A 23,351-nucleotide genomic window follows, 5' to 3' on the forward strand; every position below is an offset into this window, starting at 1 on the left:
GCCTGTCTCCCTCTGAGAGTCAGCAGGTTGCTCGGGGTCACACAGTTCCTAAGTGGGAAGAGCAGCACTTGAACCCAAGGCCAGCCTCCTGCCCCTGCACTTCTTTCTTGAATTGCCACAGCCAAGAGCAGGTCCCCTGGAGAGTCTTTTCAGTGAGTTGAGAGCCCCTTGCCACCCCCACCAGGCGCTAAGCTTGCCTTCCTCCCCCGTCCCCGCAGGGCCTTTGCCAAGCGGCAGCAGCAGCTGACGGCCATGAAGGTCCTACAGAGAAACTGTGCTGCCTACCTCAAGCTGCGGAACTGGCAGTGGTGGCGGCTCTTCACCAAGGTAGGTCCTGGCAGGGCCTGTCTTTGTCCTGTCCAGCCAGGGGGTCTGCATGCTCTCAGCTGTCCCCAGTTGGGGATGGGCAGGCCTCGGACTCGCCTCGGTGTGGGGTCTGCTGCCCTCGGGGTGGGCACCCTGCCTTGGCCTGTCCCGGCCAGTCATGCTCAGCCCACAATTGCCCTGCCCCCTAGCCATCAGGAGGGCTGGGAACTGTGGCATTTGTTCTGGGTAGACAGGCCGTGCCTGCTCTTGGGCTGTGGTGGGCATGGCTCAGGGAGCAGTTCCCTAGATGTCAAGGCCCAGTACACTGCAGCCTCACATAGGGCAGCAGCATGGGCCTCCAAGAAGCCGTGAGACACTGGTTCGTAGTCTGCACATGGCTGGAGGGTCCTCCCTGGCCTTAAAAAAAAAAAAATCTATTACTAAGGTTCAGGCTGTTCTTGGAGTTATTTCAAAAAGTTAGGCTAGCAAAAGCATAAAAAAAAAAAAAAAAAGAAAAGAAAAAATTCACCTATAATCCTTTCACCCCAAGCTGACAGCAGTAGATGTTCCAATATTTATTCCTAACCTTTTTTTTCCCCCGCTGCCTCTAAATCTCAGCTGTATAAACCACATACATGCTCAGGCAGCTGAGATCTCACTTGTATAAACAGTCTTGGGTTCTGCACTTTCTGTTTAAAATTCCTTCACACACATCATTTCTTAAAAGTCACCATGTGTTGTTCTCTAGAGAATGGTTCATCATGTACGTGGCTGTTTTTCCAGCGATGGGTCTTTAAGTCATTGCTGAATCTTTGGAACGTTGTCACGTGTCGGGATAGTTTCCCCGAGGTGTCATCAGTGGGTCAGAGGCCTGTAGCACACACCACCAAATAGATATCCAGAAAGACTGTGCCAGTTTGCGCCTGCTGCCCACAGTGAACCTCTCTGCCCCATCCCTGTTGTGACCTTGTTTTTCCAGAGGTGGGGTGAAGCCTCACAGCGGGGACGGGCGTCTTCCAGCCAACACCTCAACCTTCGTCCCATCTTCTAGGTCAAGCCGCTGCTGCAGGTGAGCCGGCAGGAGGAGGAGATGATGGCCAAGGAGGAGGAGCTGGTAAAGGTCCGAGAGAAGCAGCTGGCAGCCGAGAACAGACTCACTGAGATGGAGACACTCCAGTCCCAGGTGGGTTTCTGTGCTGCTGCTCCTAGTGCTGCCACCTGCCGGGCATCAAAGAGCAAGGCATCTCTGGAGTTGAAGGAAATGTTTCGACTGATAAGTCTAGGAAATCAGTCATTAATTTTACAGACCCTGTTGGGAGATGGGATGGAAAGATCATGAGTCTTGGTTTCAAGCCCGAGCCATCCCACTTGATCTCTATCAGCCCATTTCCTAAGGACCATGTTGCTTCTGGGGCAGTTGTGACAGATAAAGGACACGATGTTTAGAAAGTACCTGGGAGCTTAGGCCCTCTCTAGGTGGAAGTCAGCCTTCATCTGTTGGTCAGCACGTTCCTCTCCCAGCAGGGCCCTGAGCTAGGGAGGTCAGTCCTGGGGTGGTGTGCGGTGGTGACGAGGAGCTGGCATTTTCCGTGTGTCCTTGTAGCTCATGGCAGAGAAGCTGCAGCTGCAGGAGCAGCTCCAGGCAGAGACAGAGCTGTGTGCCGAGGCTGAGGAGCTCCGGGCCCGCCTGACGGCCAAGAAGCAGGAGCTAGAAGAGATTTGCCATGACCTCGAGGCCAGGGTGGAGGAGGAGGAGGAGCGCTGCCAGCACCTGCAGGTGGAGAAGAAGAAGATGCAGCAGAACATCCAGGTAACCCCAGGGCAGGGCCGGGTACCACGGAAATGGTCGAGGGGGCACCAGAGCCAGAGAACACAGAAGTCAAGGTTTTCCTAGTGAGCCAGCTCCTCATCTTTTTGTCCACTTGCGGGTCTCTTGTTTTGGTGCTTATTTCTGACATGTACACCTCAGATGAGCACTGCCCCATGGAGCATCGCAACTTGTTTAACCTCCCTCCTGTCAGTCCGCGCTCTGGCTGGCCTGGAGAGTGGGAGGCAGTCAGCAAGGGGCTGGGCTGGGCTCTGCTCCCTGCCCATGTCACTGGTGGGAATCTCGTTAAGGAAGCCCTTCAGAACAAGTGACCAGAAAGTGGACCAGGGGTCTTGTCCCTTCGGACCCTGATTTTAAATACCTGGTTCCAGAAGTAGCGACTGGGCCACATTTCATCCAGGCCTCTGGGTTGGGAGCCTGCCGTTCCTCACAGTGTCTCTGGTTTGGGGGTAGGAACTGGAGGAGCAGCTGGAGGAGGAGGAGAGTGCCCGCCAGAAGCTGCAGCTGGAGAAGGTGACCACCGAGGCCAAGCTGAAGAAGCTGGAAGAAGACCAGATCATCATGGAAGACCAGAACTGCAAACTGGCCAAGGTGGGGCCCTGAGTGCACTGCTGCCTGGTGGTGGGAGGTCAGGGCAGTGCTCGCAGTGGTATGAGATGCATGGTGGGAATTGAGTGGTTACCCTGCAGTGTCGTGCTTCAGGCTCACGGCTGGACCTTCCGGGCTCTTCTGTCCACAGCACTGAGTTGCCTGCTCTGTAGCAGGCTCTTCTTCCTGGGGGTCCCATGGCTTCTGAGAACTGGGGTCCTATTTGAAGGATTGTTTCTCATAAATGGAGGCCCTGGGTGGCGTGAATGATTAAATGCTTGGTTATTAACAGAAAGGTTGAAGATTCAAGTCTACCCAGGGCTTCCTGAGGAGAAAGCTCTGGCAGACTGCTTCCAAAAGGTCACAGCCATTGAAAACCGTAGGGAGCTCAGTTCTACTCTGAAACAGATGGGGTCGCCATGAGAGAACCAACTGGACAGCAACTAGTTTGGGTTTTTTTTTTTTTCTCATAAATGAATGAGGTGTAAGGGAAAGGTTTTGATGTTTCTCCTCTGTGGTAAAGACTTTCAAGAACTTTTTGAGACCTGAGACTTTCTAGAGCCACGCCTCAGCCGTTACCATCAGCCACCTGTGGCGTTGTACGTGCCAGGCACCAGTGGTGCTCACCAGGAACCGTGATGGCTTGGTGCTGATTGTGTAGTGCTCCTTTAGCCATCTCTGAGGTGACTGGCTGTTTCTTCTGGGGACTGGGTTGTATCCTGTCAGCATCTGGCCCAGTGAGCAGATAAAAGAGACATGTTGGAGGAGAAGGAAGGACAGGGCCAAGATGCTGTCCTGGATCTCCAGAGGGCGAGGAGGTTGGAATGATGCCCGTCTGAGGATGCCGTGAGGTGGTAGTGTGATTCTTCATAGGCTAGCTGTGTGGTAGGTGTCATGGGGGGGCCCTACTGAGCAAGGACTCCACAAAGTGAGAAGAATAGCCCAGGGGACTCTTTGGAGGGCGTTTCAAGGGCGTGAGGAATGGGGAGGAGTCACAGCTAACATGGTGGATGAGTGGGAGGTAACACAAGTAAGCACCATTGTGGTGCCTCATAAAGGGACAGTGCCAGAATTCCCTCACCAGCGCTAGCTGGCACCCTGAAGTCTTTCTCACCTGAGCCCATAGGGTAACAATACAGGTCAAGGGAAGGCTTTGTCTATTTGGGCCTTAACTGTGTTCAGATCCTAAGGAAGCTTATCTGGTTATTTCAGGAGAGCTAGCCGTCTTCTGAGGGGGCGTTGCTGGCTTAGTTGTGAGATTCTCACCTTCCATGCAGAAGGCCCTGGTTTAATTCTCAGCCAGTGCACCTCAGGTGCAATTACCACTCATCCGTTAGTGGAGTCTTGTGTGTTGCTGTGATGCTGAACAGGTTTCAGCAGAGCTTCCAGACTAAGATAAACCAGGAACAAAGGCCTTCTGATCTACTTCCAAAAGTCAGCCAGTAAAAACTGTGTGAATCACAACAGTCCAATCCACAACCAATCATGAATATGGTGCAGGACTGGGCAGCATTTTGGTTTGTTGTGTGTGGGGTCGCCATGAGTCAGGCCGACTTGACGGCAGCTAGCAGCAGTGCTCTTTCAAAATTACCCTTTTGGTCCAGGAAATCCTAATGAACTGGATCAAGTGTTTCAGGCCCTGCCTCTCCGTTCAATTCTAAATTTCTGGGAGTACCATGCTTTGAGGAGAGTTGTGGTGTTCTTTGCTCAATTAATGCTAAACTCTTATCTCTTCCAACCCCCCCAGGAGAAAAAGTTGCTGGAAGACAGAATAGCTGAGTTCACCACCAACCTTACAGAGGAGGAGGAAAAATCAAAGAGCCTCGCCAAGCTGAAGAACAAACACGAGGCGATGATTACTGACTTGGAAGGTAAGCGGGTGATGGGCAGGAACTGGCCTTCTGAAACACAGGCAAGGTCAAGGGGAGACTTGAAGAGAGATACAGGACTTGGAAGTTAATGGTGATGTTGTTTTCCTTATTTTAGGTGTTGGGTATGAGTGTTTATGTATCTCATTTTTTTATATCTTACATGTTGTACAGTAGTGGTATACTTAATATTTTATATAAATGATTAAAAACTAAACTCTCCCATCTTTTTTCCCTCCTTCCTTCTCAGAGCGCCTTCGAAGAGAAGAGAAGCAGCGTCAAGAGCTGGAGAAGACCCGCCGGAAGCTGGAGGGAGACTCCACGGACCTCAATGACCAGATTGCTGAGCTCCAGGCTCAGATTGCCGAGCTCAAGATGCAGCTGGCTAAGAAAGAGGAGGAGCTCCAGGCTGCCCTGGCCAGGTGAGGGGCCAGACCACCAGCCAGTGGTGAGGTGGCCAGCAGGTGTGGTATTACCACACGTGGTTCATGCTGTGGTTCTTGGTGTGTCAGCGAGCTGCAAGCACACTTTGTTACTGCCTTGAAAGCCACGTTCATGGCAAAACATTTCTTATCCATTAAAAACACAACCTAGGGCTCCTTTGTCTTTGCATATTTAATTGTTTGTAATTAAAAAAGTCATCCAAAACTGTATCACCCAACCACGACACCCCTTTCCTTTCCTGGAAGAATTCACTTTTTGGCTTTTTAAATTTCTTGACTATAGGTCTACATTTATATTTTTACTTGGTTGCCGTCATCACAGACCATAGCATTGTATTTCCTGCCCCCCTTTTTTTCTCATTTCACATTGGAATTACTTTTGATGTTGAAAATTCTGAATCTTACTTTGGAGAATAAATTGATTCCTCTATGAAGTTTCCCAGTTCTTCAAGTGGTATTGCCCTTAAGTATTTTGGATGCTTCAGGTGTTTTTGCTGAGAGGAGCTCCTAAGTGCTATGATTATGCCTACTTGAAGCAGGTTTGGCTGTACCTCTCTAACAGCCTTCTGCAAATGCTGCTCTTCAAGGTAAAAATGGCCTCATACTGATGTTGTTGATCTTTTTGACAGAGTGGAGGAAGAAGCTGCCCAGAAGAACATGGCCCTGAAGAAGATTAGGGAGCTGGAATCTCAGATTTCTGAACTCCAGGAAGACCTAGAGTCTGAGCGTGCTTCTAGGAACAAAGCCGAGAAGCAGAAGCGGGACCTTGGGGAAGAGTTGGAGGCTCTGAAAACAGAGTTAGAGGACACCTTGGATTCCACCGCTGCCCAGCAGGAGCTCAGGTATGTCATGGGCTTGACTGGCCAAATCACAGAGGATGGTTTGTGGAGGGCGTGGTCCAGGAAAGGGGAGGCCTTGGCCTGGACCACACACACAGTGGCATTACTGTTATGTAAGAGAGAACGTGGAATGTGATGGTTCCTCAGTAGCTTCTCTCTACTGAGTAGGAGACCCGGTTACAAACCCACTTCACAGCTTGGGGTGCGACAAATGTGGGATTTAATGTTGAAAGGATACCGAAGGCCTCCACAAAGTACTTGAACTTGGAGTGTAGCATAATAGCTGAGGAGGGAGGCCAATGGGCAGAAAAGCTTCCTGGGGCAGCCCATACCCCTTGCTGTACCTGTCCGTGCAGCCAGGGAAGAGCCCTGGGGGGCAGCATCACTCCAGGGTCTTTGGCCTCCATTTTGAGGGCATGTCTCTGTCCAGGTCTAAACGTGAACAGGAAGTGAACATCCTGAAGAAGACCCTCGAGGAGGAGGCCAAGACCCACGAGGCCCAGATCCAGGAGATGAGGCAGAAGCACTCACAGGCCGTGGAGGAGCTGGCAGAGCAGTTGGAACAGACGAAACGGGTGCGTGAACTGCTCCGTGGCTGCAGGGAGGGCTGGGCTGCTTTAAGGGGAGGGTCCCCCTGAGGGCCGTGTGGACTTTTTATAAGCCCTGGAGAGCAGAGCAGCTCCAGCATCAGTCCGTCTGGGTCTGAGTCCCGGCCTCACCCCTTAGCGACTCTGTGACTTGGGCAACTTGTGCCTCAGTTTCCCCATCTGTAAAAGAGGATAATGATGGTTCTAGCTCATATCATTAGGTGAGGATTAGATGAGTTGACAATACATATAAACCGGTTAGATTATAAGGGTTTCATAAGTTGTTAATATATGATTATTATCATTATTATTGTTTTCAACCTGCTAGACCAGAAAGTTTCAAGGAATCAGAGCAACCCTGAAACTAAGTGTCAGAGGGCCGTAGTGGTCCCTTTTCTGAAGCCTGGGATTTCTCTAGAACACCCCAACAAGTGGTTGACCAGGGTCTTCTTGGAAAGCCCTGGTGGCATCCCAGCTGGTTTCTCACTCAGGCAGCTGATAGTGAGGAATCCCTTGACAGGACAAGTTCTGCCTCCTCGGGGCGTCCAACTCACAGCCATGGTTGTTAGCAGCTGCTCCCATATGGCAACCTATAGAATATCTTTAGAAACATGCCTTGTCTATTTGTCTCCCTTTGATATCAGTCTTCTTCTGTGGAGGTTAAAGCCTGCCTTTGTTCTTCAGCTGTTTTCAGCCCGTGTGCTTTTCTGTTCACTCAGGGTCCAGTTTACCTTGTCAGTGACCCTGTGGCTTCATCAGTGCAGACTAGAATGGGATTATTGCATTTGTTTTGTAAATTCTGTTTTGTTTTTGAGAGCACATTACATCATTACTTTGAAGAGAACATTCAGAGGCTTTACTAGAAGCCCAAAACAGTTATCATTTCCCTCATCCTATGTTAATACTACTAAAGTCATAACATCAGCAACAACGCCTTTGTCTTAGTTTCTTGGAGCTCGCTGCTATAACAAATACCACAGATGGGTGGCTTGAGTGAACAGAAATTTATTTTCTCACAGATTTAGGAGGCTAGAAGTCCAACTTCAGAGCACTACTCTAGGGAAGAGGGTCCTTGTCTCTTTCAGCTTCTATTCCTCTGGTCCTTGACAGTCTTCATGTGGCACGGCATCTGTCTTCCTGTCTGTGCTCCCTGGCTTCTTACCTAATCTGTTGTTCTCATATCTCAAGAGTGATTGGTTTAAGACACGACTTACACTGATAAGGCCTCACTAATATAATGGAAAAAAGCCCCGTTCCCAAATGGGATTATATCCACAGGTATAGGGATTAAGATTTTCAGTACATATTTTGTGGGGACACTGTTCAATCCCAAACAGTCTTACACTGGAAAATTTCCACTCCCCGCCCCGCCCCAGCAGGGGAGGCTTGGGCAGGGGTTATTTTAGAGGTGGGGAGGTCAGTGGCTGAGAGTGCAGGTCAGGCCGAGCCCTCCAAGTCCACAGCTCTTTGGAACCACACCATCCCTTGAACATGCCCAACATCGATCTTGCCGTTGGCAGATAGCAGTTTCTGGATCTGAACATGGCTGTTCTTCCAGTGCCATTAGAAGGGCCAGCCTCGTATCAGGGCACAGGTCTCTTTTCTACCTCCTGGCTTCCTTCCCCACCAGGTGAAAGCCAACCTTGAGAAGGCGAAGCAGACCCTGGAGAATGAGCGAGGGGAGCTGGCCAACGAGGTGAAGGTCCTGATGCAGGGCAAAGGGGACTCCGAGCACAAGCGGAAGAAAGTGGAGGCCCAGCTGCAGGAGCTCCAGGTGAAGTTCAACGAGGGCGAGAGAGTGCGCATGGAGCTGGCCGACAAGGTCTCCAAGCTGCAGGTAAGGCTCCACCGGGACCCAGGCTGGGTGCAGCCCCTCAGCAGCTCCCCTGACCTGGCCCAGATCTCCAGGGCTGCCTCTTGCTTTCTCTCTTGCCTCCAACTCAGATGAGGCCTTGTGCTTCAGCTAGTGACTTAGGCCCACTTTGCTGAGGTGAGGCCAGATGCAGTTATGGTCAAGTTCATGGTCCTGTGTCTCTCCCGCTCCTGTGCAGGTTGAGCTGGACAATGTCACAGGCCTTCTCAACCAGTCCGACAGCAAGTCTAGCAAGCTGACGAAGGACTTCTCTGCTCTGGAGTCCCAGCTACAGGACACTCAGGTACAGGGCAGTGCTGGATGCCCTCTGCTGGGCCTTTCCTGGGGGACCCTGTGCTCTGGCCTCAGTTGCCAGACCCCAGGTTTCCATGACAGCTCATCTCATGACCTCCCTCCTCATCCAGGGTCTCTGGGTGGCTCCCTGCCAGGCCTTTGTGAGGCTTTTCCCTAAATCAGAGCAGACTTGCTCTTTCCTCCTGCTGAGGGCGTGAGTGCTGTGGGGCTTTGACATTGTGTCCCCCAACCCAGTGTCCCCTGAGCATCCACGCCTCCTCTCGTCTTGGGAGTAGGAGCTGCTGCAGGAGGAGAACCGGCAGAAGCTGAGCCTCAGCACCAAGCTGAAGCAGATGGAGGACGAGAAGAACTCCTTCAAGGAACAGCTGGAGGAGGAGGAGGAGGCCAAGCAGAACCTCGAGAAGCAGATCGCCACCCTGCACGCCCAGGTGCGGTGCTACCCCATGACACGCCCCAGGGTCTGTCGGCCTGGGGGCTCAGGAAATGGGTCAGGGACTGCAGGCTGGGAGCTTCCAGCTGGCTGCTAGCCCAGGCACCGGAGGCATCTCCCTGTCCATCGGGACCACCATGCTTCCCTCTGGCTGGGCACCTCCTCACAAGAGTGCAGCCTTGTGCTTGCAGATCAGGGCCTCTTAGCCTGGGCCCACAGGTAGAGTTCAGGGACTCACTAACTTGCTGCAGCTCAGCGTTGTCTCCATTGTGGATGTAAGCTATGGAGTAGCAACAGTACCTGTCGTCAGCAGAAGTCACCGGTCACTGTTACGTCAGGGCTGTGGGAACATCCCTGTGTGTCACTGCTTCAGAACTGTCCTCCCCCAACCTGTTGCTGAGCTCATGATAAGATTTGTTCCTGAAGAAGCATGTAGATCACTGTGCCATAGTGTTGTTAAAATACTGTGACAACTGCATTTTTCTAGAATTGATTTACATGGGAATCTTGCATGTCGTTGTTGTTAGTTGGCAGTCAAATCAATTCTGACTCATGGTGACCCCATGTGTGCAGAATAGAACTGCTCCATGGGGCTGTGACCTTTTGGAAGCAGATTGCCAGGCCTGTCTTCTGAGGCCCTCCCGGGTGGGTACGAATTGCCAACCTTTAGGCTAGTGGTTGAGCATTTAACCCTTTCTGTACCACTCGGGACTCTGATCGTATATCCTTTATGCATATTGTGATGTTATTGGGAGGAGAAGCCTGTCAAAAGATCAATATTAAGATCCTAACTTGGGACTTCAATGTGTCAGGTCAGAGGATCTGAACCCACTCAGGATGGGTTAACAGTCCGTTCAAAGGCTCCATAGGCATAACCAGCATGTCCACGAGGGTGTAGGTTTTTCTCCAGGTACAAGAAGGGGCTGCAGGATGGATACCTGTGGTCTTCTCCTGCCTGCAGCAGACAAGCATCCCGGGGGAGCCCCATCCCTGCTTCCTGGGGAACAGTAAGGGAGGTGGCCCCCATCTCTGGGCCTCAGTCTTTATAAAATGAGAGGCTTGGTGTGGATTATTACTGACAGTCCTTCCAAAACTGACCCACGACTGGAGCCTTTCCCTGGGCTCCGTGTGTGAGGTAGATGCCCCTTTGCAGAAGCTTCGTTTTCCTGCTCCTCATTGAAGAGGGAAGTGACTCGGGGAGTCATTGCCATAACTGGGCCAGCACCCTGGTCCCCTCTTCACAGTGTAGGAAGCCAGCCTCCAGGGACGGGCGTGTTACCTGAACAGGTGCCATCTTGGGTGTCTCCTTTCCCAGGTGACCGACATGAAGAAGAAGATGGAGGATGGTGTGGGGTGCCTGGAGACTGCAGAGGAAGCCAAGAGGAAGCTCCAGAAGGACCTGGAGGGCCTGAGCCAGCGTTTCGAGGAGAAGGTGGCCGCCTATGACAAGCTGGAGAAGACCAAGACACGGCTGCAGCAGGAGCTGGACGACCTGCTGGTGGACCTAGACCACCAGCGGCAGAGTGTCTCCAACCTGGAGAAGAAGCAGAAGAAGTTTGACCAGGTGCGTGGTGGCTCAGCTCTGTCCTTCTCCTCTCCCCTCCTTTGTAGTGACGCGGCCTAAGGCAGAGGCCACCGTAAGAGGAGTGGAGCCTGGGGTTTGCCGCGGCAGACCTAGCCCAGTGGGGAGGCTTTGGGGGGACTTGGCTCTCAAAGGTCCCCTTGCTGTCCTGCTTGTTGGGGGCCTGGAAGGAAAGCAGTGGGAATAGGGCATCTTTTTTGTTTGTCTGTTTTGGTGAAGATATACATAGCAAAACATACACTCGTTTAAGTTTCTACACGTACAATTCAGGGACACTGGTTACATTCTGCATGTCGTGTCGCCATTCTTGCTTCCTCTTCCCAGATTGTTTCACCACCATTAACTCAGAGTCATTGCCTCCAGACTTCTCATCCATACTTTAGAGTTGCTGTGGTCAGTTTGATGAAATACAGATAATTCTTAAAAGAGTGCAGTGCTCAGGGTAAACATTCTATACTAATTGAGCTAAACTGTTGTTTGGTTTAAAGATGATTTCAGAGAATAGTTTCAGTTCAAGGTTTAAAGATTATCTCGGGGGTCCTCTAGTCTCACTGGACCCAGTTAAGTCTGGTTTCCATAAGAATCTGAAATTCTCTCCCACCTTTTTTCCTATTTCGATCAGGCTCCAGCTACTGAGTCCTTGATCAAACCATTCAGTAATGGTAGCCAGGCACCATTCAGTTCTGGTTGCATGGCAAAGGAGTCAGTAGTTCATGGAGGCCATTAGACCTGGAGTCTAGTTCCTTCTTCTGGAATAGGGCATTTTAATTTGCTAGCCTTAGGAGTGACTTTTTCCCTGATTTTTTTTTTTTTTTTTTTTAATATTTTCTATAATGAACCCGTTTTAGCATTATTACATCTTTCTGTTTGTTTATACCTCTTCCTTATTCCGGAAGATCTGAAGCAGCTCCCAGGGACACAGACAGGGGCAGGATAGAAAAAGAATAAATCAGGGGTGGGCAAACTACAGCCTGCAGGCCAAAGCCCTTTTTGTCAAGCTTTATTGGAACACAGCTGTGTTCCTTTGTTCACCTGTTGTCTGCGGCAGCTTTTGTGCTGCAGTGGCCGAGCTGAGTAGTTGCTGCAGAGTCCGTAAGGCCTGCAAATCCTAAAATACTTACTATTGGGTGCTTGAAGAAAAAGCCTGCCAACCCGTAATAATTGAAACATTGGGGCAAAGGGCCTGAAAAGGTGTAAAAAGAAGGTACAGCCAGGGGTGGGCCCATGCAGAGGATGGACACCAGAGGAATTTCAAGCCAACGTTAGAGGAGGGCCACCGATGAGAATGGGCTCCTAAGCAGTGAATTCACGCTGTCTTCAGGATAAACACCAGCCAGTTGTTCAGGAGATCCACAGCATTTCTAGGCTCTGAGAGCCAGAGAAACGCTTCCTCCAGGCCCTCGTGGAAGGGGGGCTGTGTGACATACGATGTTATTATTCATCGACAGAAATTAAACTGACTTTACTATGACGTCGTGGAGAAAGTCCCTACCCCTGACTGGTCACGGAACACACTGGACAGTGTGTGCCATTTTTTGAACCAGTGTGTGCCGTCAAGCCACCCAGGCAGCTTGGGCTTCTCTTTGGGTCCTCCTCCTCTCAGTCCCAGCATTGGTGGGGGGAGTCCTCATTCCCAAGTCGGGGTGGATCAGCCCTTCATGCTGCCTGTGGTTGGCAGGCTCAGCTCTTTCTAAGAATCCATTGCTCTGAGCCTCCTGGCACCTGTCTTTGTAAGCTAGAGTGGCCGTAACATCCACAAGTGGATGGCTTTAAGGAACAGAAATTTATTTTCTCAGTTCAGAGGGTGAGAAGTCTGAATTTAGGATGTGGTTCTAGGGGGAGGTCCTTGTTGGTCTATTTCTGCTTCTAGTAGCTGCTGGCAATCTTTAGAGCCTTTGGGTTTGTAGATATATCTTTCTGTGTGTCTGTCTTCCCGTGTGTGTGTCTCTGTCTCTTCTGACCTTTTTGTAACTCAGAAGACATTAGGTTTAAGACCCACCCTACACAAACAAGAGCACATCCACAGGAAGGGGTTCGGATTTCAGTACATATTTTGGGGGGACACAGTTCAGTCCATAACAGCATCCCACCTGTGTCCCAGCTCCTGGCAGAGGAGAAGACCATCTCTGCCAAGTATGCAGAGGAGCGTGACCGGGCCGAGGCAGAGGCCCGAGAGAAGGAGACCAAGGCGCTGTCGCTGGCCCGGGCCCTGGAGGAGACCTCAGAGCAGAAGGCGGAGCTGGAGCGGCTCAACAAGCAGTTCCGCACAGAGATGGAGGACCTCATGAGCTCCAAGGACGATGTCGGCAAGAGCGTGAGTGTCCAGCTTGGTTGGGGAGTGGGGACCGAGAGGTGTGAGTGGACCTCGGGTACCTGCCAGTCCCTCTGGTCTGACCGTGTTCTTGGTGGCAGGTCCATGAACTGGAGAAGTCCAAGCGGGCCCTGGAGCAGCAGGTGGAGGAAATGAAGACCCAGCTGGAGGAGCTGGAGGACGAGCTGCAGGCCACAGAGGATGCCAAGCTGCGGCTGGAGGTGAACCTGCAGGCCATGAAGGCCCAGTTCGAGCGGGACCTCCAGGGCCGCGACGAGCAGAGCGAGGAGAAGAAGAAGCAGCTGATTCGACAGGTGCGTGCTGCCCTTGGACAGGCCTTCCCTGTCGCTGGATCCTGGTGGGCATCCTTTCCTCTCCTGCTTCTACATGCCTTGTTGTACACATACTGTTTCTTCCCCTTTCTCTGTCCCAGGGGCGTCAGCCACTGGCTGTACTGAGGCTTTTATGGTCAGTCACCTTCCTTGGCTTTTAGAGGCCCTATGAACCTCAAGGCCTGGGCTGAGCCCAGCCTCCTGAGCCGTTGGCCTTTCTCCACAGGTGCGCGAGATGGAGGCAGAGCTGGAGGATGAGAGGAAGCAGCGGTCAATGGCCATGGCTGCGCGGAAGAAGCTGGAGATGGACTTGAAGGACCTGGAGGCCCACATTGACTCAGCCAACAAGAACCGAGATGAAGCCATCAAGCAGCTTCGGAAGCTGCAGGTGAGATCAGGCTGGACCAGACTGGGTCTAGCTGCCCACAGGAGGTGCTGGGTCAGCCCTGGGCTTGGACACCAGTCGGTGACTGGTGTGTGCTGGGATTGCCCACTTTCCCCTCTCTGAGGAAGATCTTGGGTGTCCTTAGCCCCGCTTCACAAATGGAGGACTCAGAGGCCCACAGATTGAGTGGAAACAAGATATGCAGGTTTTCTGCAATAAGATTACAATAAGGTTTGCAGTAAGATTGATGACTCTGAGTACATTAAATAGACAAACAAATAAATATAGAACCAGGAATGCCATGGAGTCAGAGAAGATGGTCACTTAACTGGCAGACTTCCAGAATAAATCAGGTGGTGACCCAGGCCAGTAGGACACGGTCCAGCCTTCCTGGACAAATGACTGAATCGGTGGTTCCCTGGGGATGTAGCAGAGAGCCTGGAACGCACACTGGGGACATTTCTGCCTCATGCAAAATTGAAGACTAACAGCCGGTCCTGAGGTGTCACATTGTAACCACTACACCGGCAACAAGTGGGATAAATTTAAAAATGTATTGTGTACAAGATTGCAGGGCCATAGATACCTAATTGCTAATGGCATTTTGTAACTGGTGCACCGTGGCTGCAAAAATAAAAAATAAAAAAAACGTTTGACAAAGCTCTTCAGAGTTAAGCAGGAAACTAAGAAAAGGAACATATTTGCTGCTGTGGAGCGTGGCCTTGGAGTAGCAGGTGTGCGTTGGGAGCAGCACCGGCTACTGTATTCACATCAGAGGGAGGTGTAGGGAGTTAAAGACAAAAAGCAGTTTGGGGTAATACGCACACGTACTCACTGGTTAGACTGTCAGAAGTACGCTTCATGAATCCCAATGATGAAAAAGAGCCTGACGATGGTACAGGGTAAAAAGGTGTTTTGTCTTTAGTTACTATTTTTGTTAAGCTGGTGAAATACAGCGTCAGGCGAAAAACCAGCTGCATGTTCCTGTTGGCAAGGCGTCCCCGTGCCCCCTTTGCTCCGGGATGGGTCGGGGGGGCCGTGGAGCGGGTGGACACGGGTGGTGGTGGCAAGCTGTCCCCCACCCCCAGGCCCAGATGAAGGACTACATGCGTGAGCTGGAGGACACGCGTGCCTCCCGGGAGGAGATCCTGGCGCAGGCCAAGGAGAACGAGAAGAAGCTGAAGAGCATGGAGGCCGAGATGATTCAGCTGCAGGAGGTGGGCCAGGGGCTACAGGAGGAGGTGCTGAGGAGAGGGTTCAAGGGTACAGAATTGGGGGCCAGGGGCTACAGGAGAAGGTGCTCAGGAGGGTGTTCAGAGCTACAGAATTGGGTCACAGGGTCTGCAGGAGGGGGGTCAGGGGCTGTAGGAAGGGGCTTAGGGCTGCAGGAGGAGGCTTAGAATCTCCAGAAGGGGTGTTCAGGTCTGCGGGAGGTAGCTCAGGGTTGGCCTCCCTTTGGCCAGCAGGTGGCACTCAAGGTCTCCAGCCAGCCAGCCTGAGCCCCGGGCAGGGCTCCTAACAGACTAGCCAGACTCCAGAAATGAGTTGGCAGAGAGTGGTTACTGCTTTACAGAGGAGTTGCCTCCAGGGTTTCATTAAGTAGCATGGCTTCCTGGTGTGATTAAAATGTGTGTGTGAATTAAAATGTGACTGTTTGGGAATGGACTCAGGATTCCTGGCCTGAAATGGACTCCTGGCCTAAAACAAGGTTTTGTGGTAATCTCCACCCCCTGCTGTGTGGTCCCTGCCCGCCAGGGGGCCTCCTTCCACAGATGGTCACACAGGGAATCTCCTGGCCACCTTGGTCTCTCACCACACATCTTGAGAACATGTCCTGAGGCTTAAAGGTCTCTTCTACAGGGTGGCCCTAATGGCTGCGGAGTGTTTGCTCAGGCTTCCAAAGCCCTCACGCCGCTGTCCCTCTCAACTTTGGGTCTACCCGGAACACAGAGGGACCAGTAGGCAGGGTGTCTCTGTCCATGCCATATCCCCAGGGCCATTTCTTTCTCATCTCTGCATTCCTGGCTCCTGGCTTGCTTGGCACTCAGATACAGGGGTCTTTGCAAACATGTGGTGCCTAAGCTATGAATTCTGAGGGAAGAATTATCCCTGTCAGCCAAGGGGGTTCATGAGGACAGCTTGGCGTTGGGGAGGCAGGCCTGGAAAGGAAGGGGTCTGAGAGGAGAGGGCCAGGATTCAGGAGAACGGCTCTTGGGGCAGTGGGCTGTCCTGACCATCACACTCTGGGTCCTCTTGGCAGGAACTGGCAGCTGCTGAGCGTGCCAAGCGCCAGGCCCAGCAGGAGCGGGACGAGCTGGCTGACGAGATCGCCAACAGCAGTGGCAAAGGGTGAGCCGTGGACGGCATGTGCTTCTGAATACAGAGGTGGGTGGTGGGGGCAGCACCCACTGCCGGACAGGCCCTCACACGTCTTCCCCCTGCCCAGAGCCCTGGCGTTGGAGGAGAAGCGGCGCCTGGAGGCCCGCATTGCCCAGCTGGAGGAGGAGCTAGACGAGGAGCAGAGTAACACGGAGCTGGTGAACGACCGGCTGAAGAAGACGAACCTGCAGGTAGGGAACCAGGCTAGCCAGCCTCCTCTCACATGGGGCCCAGGCCCACTTCTGAGATGGGGGTAGGCCTCACAGACAGCAGCTGGCACAAGTAGAGGCCTGAGTGCCAGCTGCTCGCTGATGGCTTAAGGGTAAGATGTCCTGGTACCTTTAAAGGTCCTCCACAGTTTCTCTCTCAGGAGTTGAGTTGCCGGATCCTTAGTAAGGGTAGCATCTTTTTCTGGGAGAGCCGGGACTTTCACCCCTGGGCCTGGTGTTATCTAGCACATGGTGTTATCTAGCTCTTGGGACCCTACTGCCATCTTCATGCCCTCCAGCTGTGTCCCGGCTATCTCCAGCCGGTCTTCCTGGAGTCACGGGCCCTCCTTTGTGCAGATCGATCAGCTTAACACCGACCTGAACCTGGAGCGCAGCCAAGCCCAGAAGAATGAAAACGCACGGCAGCAGATGGAGCGCCAGAACAAGGAGCTCAAGGTCAAGCTGCAGGAGATGGAGGGCACCGTCAAGTCCAAGTACAAGGCCGCCATCGCCGCCCTAGAGGCCAAGATCACACAGCTGGAGGAGCAGCTGGACAACGAGACCAAGTATATGCCCCTACCCCAGCCCACCCAAGCTATAGATGCCCAGGGCCTGGACCCACCCTCGGGCCCTGCTGGGATGCTGTCCCCAGAGCTAGGTCAGGAGCCAGGACAGAAACCAGCCTGAGTCCAAGTGGCTGTTTCCCTCCATCCTGACAGGGCCCTCAGGGGGACCCTATGGGGTTTGAATAGGACCCCACAGCCCACCCGAAAGCTGGGAAGTTTGGTGACTAGCTGTGAGGGCTGAGTCAAGGGGGGTAAGGGTTTCTGCCTAGGTGGGCAGCAATCTTATGGGCCCAGCAAGACTGAAGTTTCCCAAATCTCAGCTTTCCCTTTTCTGAGCTTATGCTCCTTGCGAGGTGCCACTTCCCTTCCCTGAGCCCCAGTTTCGTCCTCTGTAAAATGGGAAGAATCGCAGTGCCTCTGCTAAGAGCGAAAGCACACAATAGATTTTCAAAGCACATAGTGGGTGTTCAGTAAAGACTGTCACCCTTCACATCAAGGCCCCTGGGTAATGGGTGGTCCAGCTTAGGACTTGTAGGCAGGACTCCTGCAGGAGGGTCTGGAAGTTGTGTGCCCTCTGAGCGCCGTGTCTGCTGCACAGGGAGCGCCAAGCGGCCTGCAAACAGGTGCGTCGGGCGGAGAAGAAGCTAAAGGACGTCATGCTGCAGGTGGATGACGAACGGAGGAACGCCGAGCAGTTCAAGGACCAGGTGTGCTCGAGGGCTGAGCTGTGGGGACCCACCTCCCGGCAGTGGGAGAGGGGCCCACCCAGAGCCTCTAACGAGGGCCAATGGCCACGTGTCTCTGCAGGCTGACAAGGCGTCCACCCGCCTGAAGCAGCTCAAGCGGCAGCTGGAGGAAGCTGAGGAGGAGGCCCAGCGGGCCAATGCCTCCCGCCGGAAACTGCAGCGCGAGCTGGAGGATGCCACTGAGACGGCCGATGCCATGAACCGCGAGGTCAGCTCCCTCAAGAACAAGCTCAGGTGAGCCTGCCCGACCTTGACATTCAGCCTCTCTTTGGCCCCTTTGCCTTATGATTTCCCCTTAAAAAGCTCATTTGTTCCGAAAAGCACACCAGGACCTTCAGCACCTGTGACGGGCGTCTTCTCTAAGCCAGGTGCCGGTGGGGAAGGCAGTGACAGAATGTCGGCCACAGAGCCATCTGGACCCCTTCATCGGGGCTTCTGCCTTGCATGACTTGGACGCCCTCCTGGGCCTTAGCCCAGCTTTTCAGTAAACAGTAAACTCTGTCGGTAATTACAGGCAGTCCCCGGGTTATGAACTTCTTCAGGCTTATGTCTAACCTCTAGTTACAAACCAGCCCCCATAAAGCTGAGTATATTAAAAATTCTGGGTATGTACAATGGTCTGTAATAGCAAACAGGCGCTACTTTGCGATGGGCGTCATAATATTGTTATTATCACTATTGTATCATTATGTTAAAGCTGTTCTAGTGTACCTGGAAGTACTTCATTGTATTCGTAGAAAGATACACTGTAGACTATATGCTAGGAGGAACATTTGACTAAATGACGTTAGATACAAACCATATCTAACTGCTCCGACATACGTACAAATTCAACTTAAAGACAGATTTAGGATTGGAACTTGTTAGTAATCCGGGGACTGCCTGTATTCCCAGCCTATCTTAAAAGTCTGTTCCTGTCACTGCTCTAAGCGTGATGAGTACTTTTCAATGCTGGGTGTTTTGAATTAGAAGTTGATGAAGGCAACCTGGTCCAGCCCCTGGCACATAGCCCCTAAACCAAAAAAATGCAAACCTGTTGCTGTTGAGTCAGTTCTAACTCACAGTGACCCTATAAGACAGAGTAGAACTGCCCCATAGAGTTTTTAAGGAGCACTTAGTGGATTCGAACTGCCGACCTTTTGGTTATATAGCCCCTGGTGGCTAGTAAATATGCAAGTGTAATCTTGGAACGCTTGTAAAAACTAACAGGCATCTTCGTATTGCTGAAGGGGGCGTTAGGGTTTCCGAAGTGTAGCCCAAGATGAGGCAGAGTGCCTTTTTCTCTGGAATTCTCATTTCTTACCTCATTTGCACAGGAGTCTTTTTTTTTTTTTTTTTTTTTAGCATAAAGCAACAAGACCAGACATTGTGGTCAGTATTTACTGTTAATCCTTGTGCACCGTATAGACTGCTGTGCCTGGTCTCTCTTGCCGTCAGCTGTTTAGTAATAAGTGTGAGCAGAAGACAGCATTTGCAGAAGGCAACGCTCTACCCTTGTGACTTTCCCCCTTTGATTCAATGCTGTTTTCTTGACTGTTCTGATGCTAGTGTTTTGTGTTAAAACGTCTGATCCCTGGATGTTTTGCAGGAAATTTGGTTATCTGCTTTCCCCAGAGGCTCAATGTCGCATCTCCCTCTGGGGAGAAGTTAGGTGCCTAGTTTCTGTCCCAAACTCACTTTGCAATGTGTGCGCCGTGTTGTACACCCACCCCTGACTCCCACCCCACCTAACCCTGCTGACCCTCGGCTCCTGTTCCTCCAGGCGTGGGGACCTGCCTTTCGTCGTGCCCCGCCGAATGGCCCGGAAGGGTACTGGTGATTGCTCGGACGAGGAGCTGGATGGCAAAGCCGATGGGGGCGAGTCCAAAGCTGCTGAATAAGCCTCCTCTCTTCCTGCTGCCGAAATGGACAGACAGACGACTTCGCCTCCCCTTCTTCACCCCGCAGCACCCCCTCTCCATCTTCTGGGGACTACTGTGACCGTGCCCCCCCTAAACTCCCAGTCCCTACCAGGCCAGGAGACCTCAGGCCTGCAGATGTCCGCCCGCCTGCCCCCTGGCCTGTCGAGGGCATTTGGTTTTTTTTGCTGCAGTTCCTTCAGCTCCCCTCCTGCCCCTCCTCTCAGAATCTTATACCAAAGAGTCAGGGTCCAGGGTCCAGGGCCCAGGCCTGGGAAAGAGTGACCAGCAGGCTCTCCAACCCTCTCTTGCCAAAAGGCACAAGATGGCGAGTCAAGGAGGGCAGGCCCCTGGGGATGGGCCAGAGCGTTTTCTATGAATCTATTTTTCTTCTGACTAAAGGAGTTTTGATAGCCTGACACCCCGTTAGAGTTGACACCTTCCGCTCCCCGTCTTCCTCTCCTCTCTGCTGTTGGCAATCACACGTGGTGACCTCACACACCTGCTGCCTCTTCGGGCCCCCCCACTCCAGGGGGTTCTGGGTGGTTCAGCAAGAGTAGGCCTCGGGGGCTCCACTTCTGTGCCGGGCACGGAATGCTGGGGTGGGGGAGGTGGCGAACTCCTCCCAGGCAGCGCCACTGTCCTCTGCTCCCTTCCTGATTCCAAAATGTCTCAAGTGCAATGATGATCCCTGCCTTTGCCGAGAACAGCCTGTCCATGCCACAGCCGGGCTGTGGGGCCGAGCAGACAGGGCATCGGGGCCCAGTTGGGACGGCCAGCAGCCTTCCGGCGGCTTTTCCCAGTACTCTCGGGGACCAAATATATTTAATGGTTAAGGGACTTGTCCCGAGTCTGACAGCCAGAGCGGTAGCGAGGGCCAGCGGGCCCTCCCGCAGCTTCGTACCTGCTCCAGGACTGGGCTGAGGCAGCTGACCTGCACCATTGACTCAGTGTAGTTCAAAAGCCTGTCGTCTATCTGCACAGATCTATTTTAAAAGGAAAAATAAAAAGGGGTTTTCTTTCCTCCCTCCTCTGGTCATAAATGATAAAATTCCAAGTCTTGATCACTGCCTTTCCTTTGGAACCATGTTTAGAAGAGAGTAGCTTGTCCTACGCTGGTCTACACTGGTCGCTGAACTTACCTGTATTCTTAACTGTTGTTGTATATGCTGCATTTAGACTTAACTATGGCAAAGAAGGCATTTTTTTTTTTTTTCTAAAAAAAAAAAAAAGAAACAATGAATCATGAAGATACAGGAAAGCTACAAATGCCTACAAAGCTCTGAATTCAGGTCCCAGTTGCTGTCACAAGGAGTGAATGGCACTCCCACCCCCCCATTTTTTTATATAATGAAAGTGCCTTAGCATGAGTTGCAGCTCTCACTGCTACAGTAAGCTGGTTTACAGATGTTTCCCACTGAGCGTCACAATAAAGAGTACCATCTGCTATGCGCGCGTGTCCCATTGTCCGTCTGCGGAGGGGGCAGGCCTGCAAGGGGCCGCGCCTTGCTTCTGCAGCAGGCCCCGACACGGTGCAGCGTCCAGGTGCTTCCAGTACCTTCCATGTGGCTGGGGCATTGGCTCGGGTGGGGTTGGCCAGTCACGTGGAAGAGACAGAAAGGCTGGCCAGATTTAAGGATGCTAGGAGCCCTGGTGGCACAATGGTTAAACACTCAGCTGCTAACCAAAGGCTGGCGATTTGAACCCACCTAGTGGCTCTGCAGAAGAAAAGACCTGGTGATCTGCTTCTATAGAGATTATAGCCTAGAAAACCCTATGGCATATCTCTGCTCTGTCAGATGTGGTCCGTATATAACAGCGAGAGTGTTTTACATAAACGTCTTGGTTAAGTTCAGTTATTGGGCACCTACTATGTGCTTGACATTGAGCTGGCACTAGGGATAGAGAGGTCAATGAGACCCAAGCACTGACTTCCAGGAGCTCCCTTAATCATCAAACAATGCAATGCCTGTCCTGTGGAGTTGCCCCCCGAGTGCTGTAGAAGCAGGAAGGAGGGAGTCAGTGACTGCTGGAGTGGGAGGCACTTCACACAGCTGCCAAAGCTTTTGTTTATTCAATCATCCTTTCCCAAGTGCCGAGCTTAAACCAGGCCCCTTGCCAGATGCTGAGAGTACAAGGCAGTAGAAGACAGGTGTTCTGCAGAGGCCAGAAGGAGGGGAGGGAGGGAAGACCTTTCTCTGAGAAGGGATGTGTCGTCCACCTGAATTAAGGAGTGCATGGGAACAGCAGGCTGCACGCGGGTGCCCCTGGGCTGCCTCATTTGGCCGTCAAGGTTTCTAGGGACTATCACATCCCCCTGGCAGGACAGAGCTTCTCCAGTGCACCTCAGGCCTCCAACAGCAACCCTGGGCCGCCTCTGAGCAGGTTCCACTTCAGCCCCTAGAAAGATAGGTGGGGCCGGGCACTGGAGGGCTGTGTGCTTCTCCCTTTTCATGTCACTTAGGGTTTTCTGGCTAGAAAAGTGCCATAGTGCCTTTTGAAGAACTTTCCCCTTTCCTCAATGTCTCACCATCCACTGTGGGTCTCCCCATCACTGTGAACTGTGCTGGTGCAGAGGGACAGCTGCCTTCATCTTTTGGGACATTGGCCACCCAGCTGTTGTTTCACAAGCCCAGTTTTTCTTCCCGTTTTAGATTCACAGGCAAAAGATTACGTTTCAACAAAAATAACCAAAACATCATCATATAGGAAAAAAAAAACCACATGCTCACTGAATATGCCTATAAACTAAAAAACCCAGACCTGTTGCTTTGGAGTCCTGGTGACTCTACAGGAAGGGCAGAGGAGAGCTGCCCCACAGGGAGTGCTTGGTGGATTCGAACTGCTGACCTTTTGTTAGCAGCTGTAGCTCTTGACTACTGCGCCACATGATTGATATAATTGCCATACATTCAACTTTTTGTCTTTCCACAATTGAACTTAAACGAAGTTATGAGGAAAAGAGTGATTCCCTATATTAAATGCAGTGTGGACACTTAGAATATATCCGTGTATGTCAAGATTAATGTTTTTAACTAATGAATTCAGTTTACACCAATAACAGTGCCACTTACTGGAGACAATGTATATCGAAACTTTTGTTTTAATAATATCCTTAGTAGAGTGTCCCAGAGGTACGATTTCAGAAACAGAAGACATTTTCAAACAATTTCAGCAAACTCAGCGTATTCATTTTTAATTTAGAGAACTAACTGGTGCATCCTTTCCAAAATGCATCTTAAATCTCTCATTGGTAACATGTTCCAGCAATTTATACACTAAAATTCTTGTTAACACACAGCTGTCTCTTAACCCTCCCTCCCAGCCAGTCCACCCATACATCCGTCCGAGCATTCACACGTACATACGTAATAAGCAGCCATCAGGCGCTCCTGGCCTGGGTCCCACCTCTGCCATTTTCTGTGTCCGTCCTTGGGCAAGGGGGGAGCGATGGTGGCGCAGTGGTTGAGAGCTTGCAGTTCAAGTTCACCAGCTGCTCTTTGGAAACACCACGGGGCAGTTTTACTCTGTCCTTTAGGGTCGCTATGAGTTGGAATTTGTGTTTGGGCAAGGGCATTGCTTCTCTGAGTATATTCCTCAGCAGGGTCCAAGGTTAAGGGAGAGGCTCAGGGACCCTGAAGCTGGAATGCCAGCTCTCTGTCCTCCCAGGTGGACTTGGACAAGTTGCCCACCCTCTGTCTCACTACTGTATGTGTAAAATGGGAAAATAGCAGCTGTCACTTAGGTTGTGGGGGGGAGTAGGTGACAAGGGCAAACGAAGCACCCAGCCTGGTGCCTGGTACCCAAAGGGGCCCATACCCATACCATGTTACCTATATAATGATCCTGGCCCTGCTACCTCCTCAGGTTCATTGGGAGGATAGAGG

At 51.9% G+C, this 23,351-nt stretch overlaps 1 protein-coding gene across 2 annotated transcripts in view; it reads left to right on the forward strand.

Annotated features, from left to right (window-relative positions):
* The window catches only part of MYH9 (myosin heavy chain 9), a 104,811-nt gene extending 84,108 nt beyond the window's left edge, over positions 1-20,703 (forward strand). Inside the window, exons 20-42 of one of the 2 annotated variants that reach the window (XM_064283622.1) lie at positions 219-327; positions 1,358-1,489; positions 1,910-2,116; positions 2,588-2,725; positions 4,470-4,593; positions 4,841-5,012; positions 5,663-5,875; positions 6,303-6,447; positions 8,090-8,296; positions 8,511-8,615; positions 8,902-9,054; positions 10,372-10,620; positions 12,740-12,952; positions 13,051-13,263; positions 13,508-13,669; positions 14,755-14,883; positions 15,927-16,015; positions 16,113-16,236; positions 16,612-16,820; positions 17,419-17,527; positions 17,628-17,800; positions 18,911-18,937; positions 19,329-20,703. In XM_064283622.1, coding sequence (XP_064139692.1) covers positions 219-327; positions 1,358-1,489; positions 1,910-2,116; positions 2,588-2,725; positions 4,470-4,593; positions 4,841-5,012; positions 5,663-5,875; positions 6,303-6,447; positions 8,090-8,296; positions 8,511-8,615; positions 8,902-9,054; positions 10,372-10,620; positions 12,740-12,952; positions 13,051-13,263; positions 13,508-13,669; positions 14,755-14,883; positions 15,927-16,015; positions 16,113-16,236; positions 16,612-16,820; positions 17,419-17,527; positions 17,628-17,800; positions 18,911-18,937; positions 19,329-19,446 — 3,520 coding nt within the window. In that variant the 3' untranslated portion in view covers positions 19,447-20,703. The remainder of the gene's footprint in view (positions 1-218; positions 328-1,357; positions 1,490-1,909; positions 2,117-2,587; positions 2,726-4,469; positions 4,594-4,840; positions 5,013-5,662; positions 5,876-6,302; positions 6,448-8,089; positions 8,297-8,510; positions 8,616-8,901; positions 9,055-10,371; positions 10,621-12,739; positions 12,953-13,050; positions 13,264-13,507; positions 13,670-14,754; positions 14,884-15,926; positions 16,016-16,112; positions 16,237-16,611; positions 16,821-17,418; positions 17,528-17,627; positions 17,801-18,910; positions 18,938-19,328) is intronic. The other variant, XM_064283623.1, reaches the window with a different exon arrangement.
* Positions 20,704-23,351: the final 2,648 nt, after the last annotated feature.

Source organism: Loxodonta africana, chromosome 4 (genome assembly GCF_030014295.1).
Source record: "Loxodonta africana isolate mLoxAfr1 chromosome 4, mLoxAfr1.hap2, whole genome shotgun sequence".
Taxonomy (NCBI): domain Eukaryota; kingdom Metazoa; phylum Chordata; class Mammalia; order Proboscidea; family Elephantidae; genus Loxodonta; species Loxodonta africana.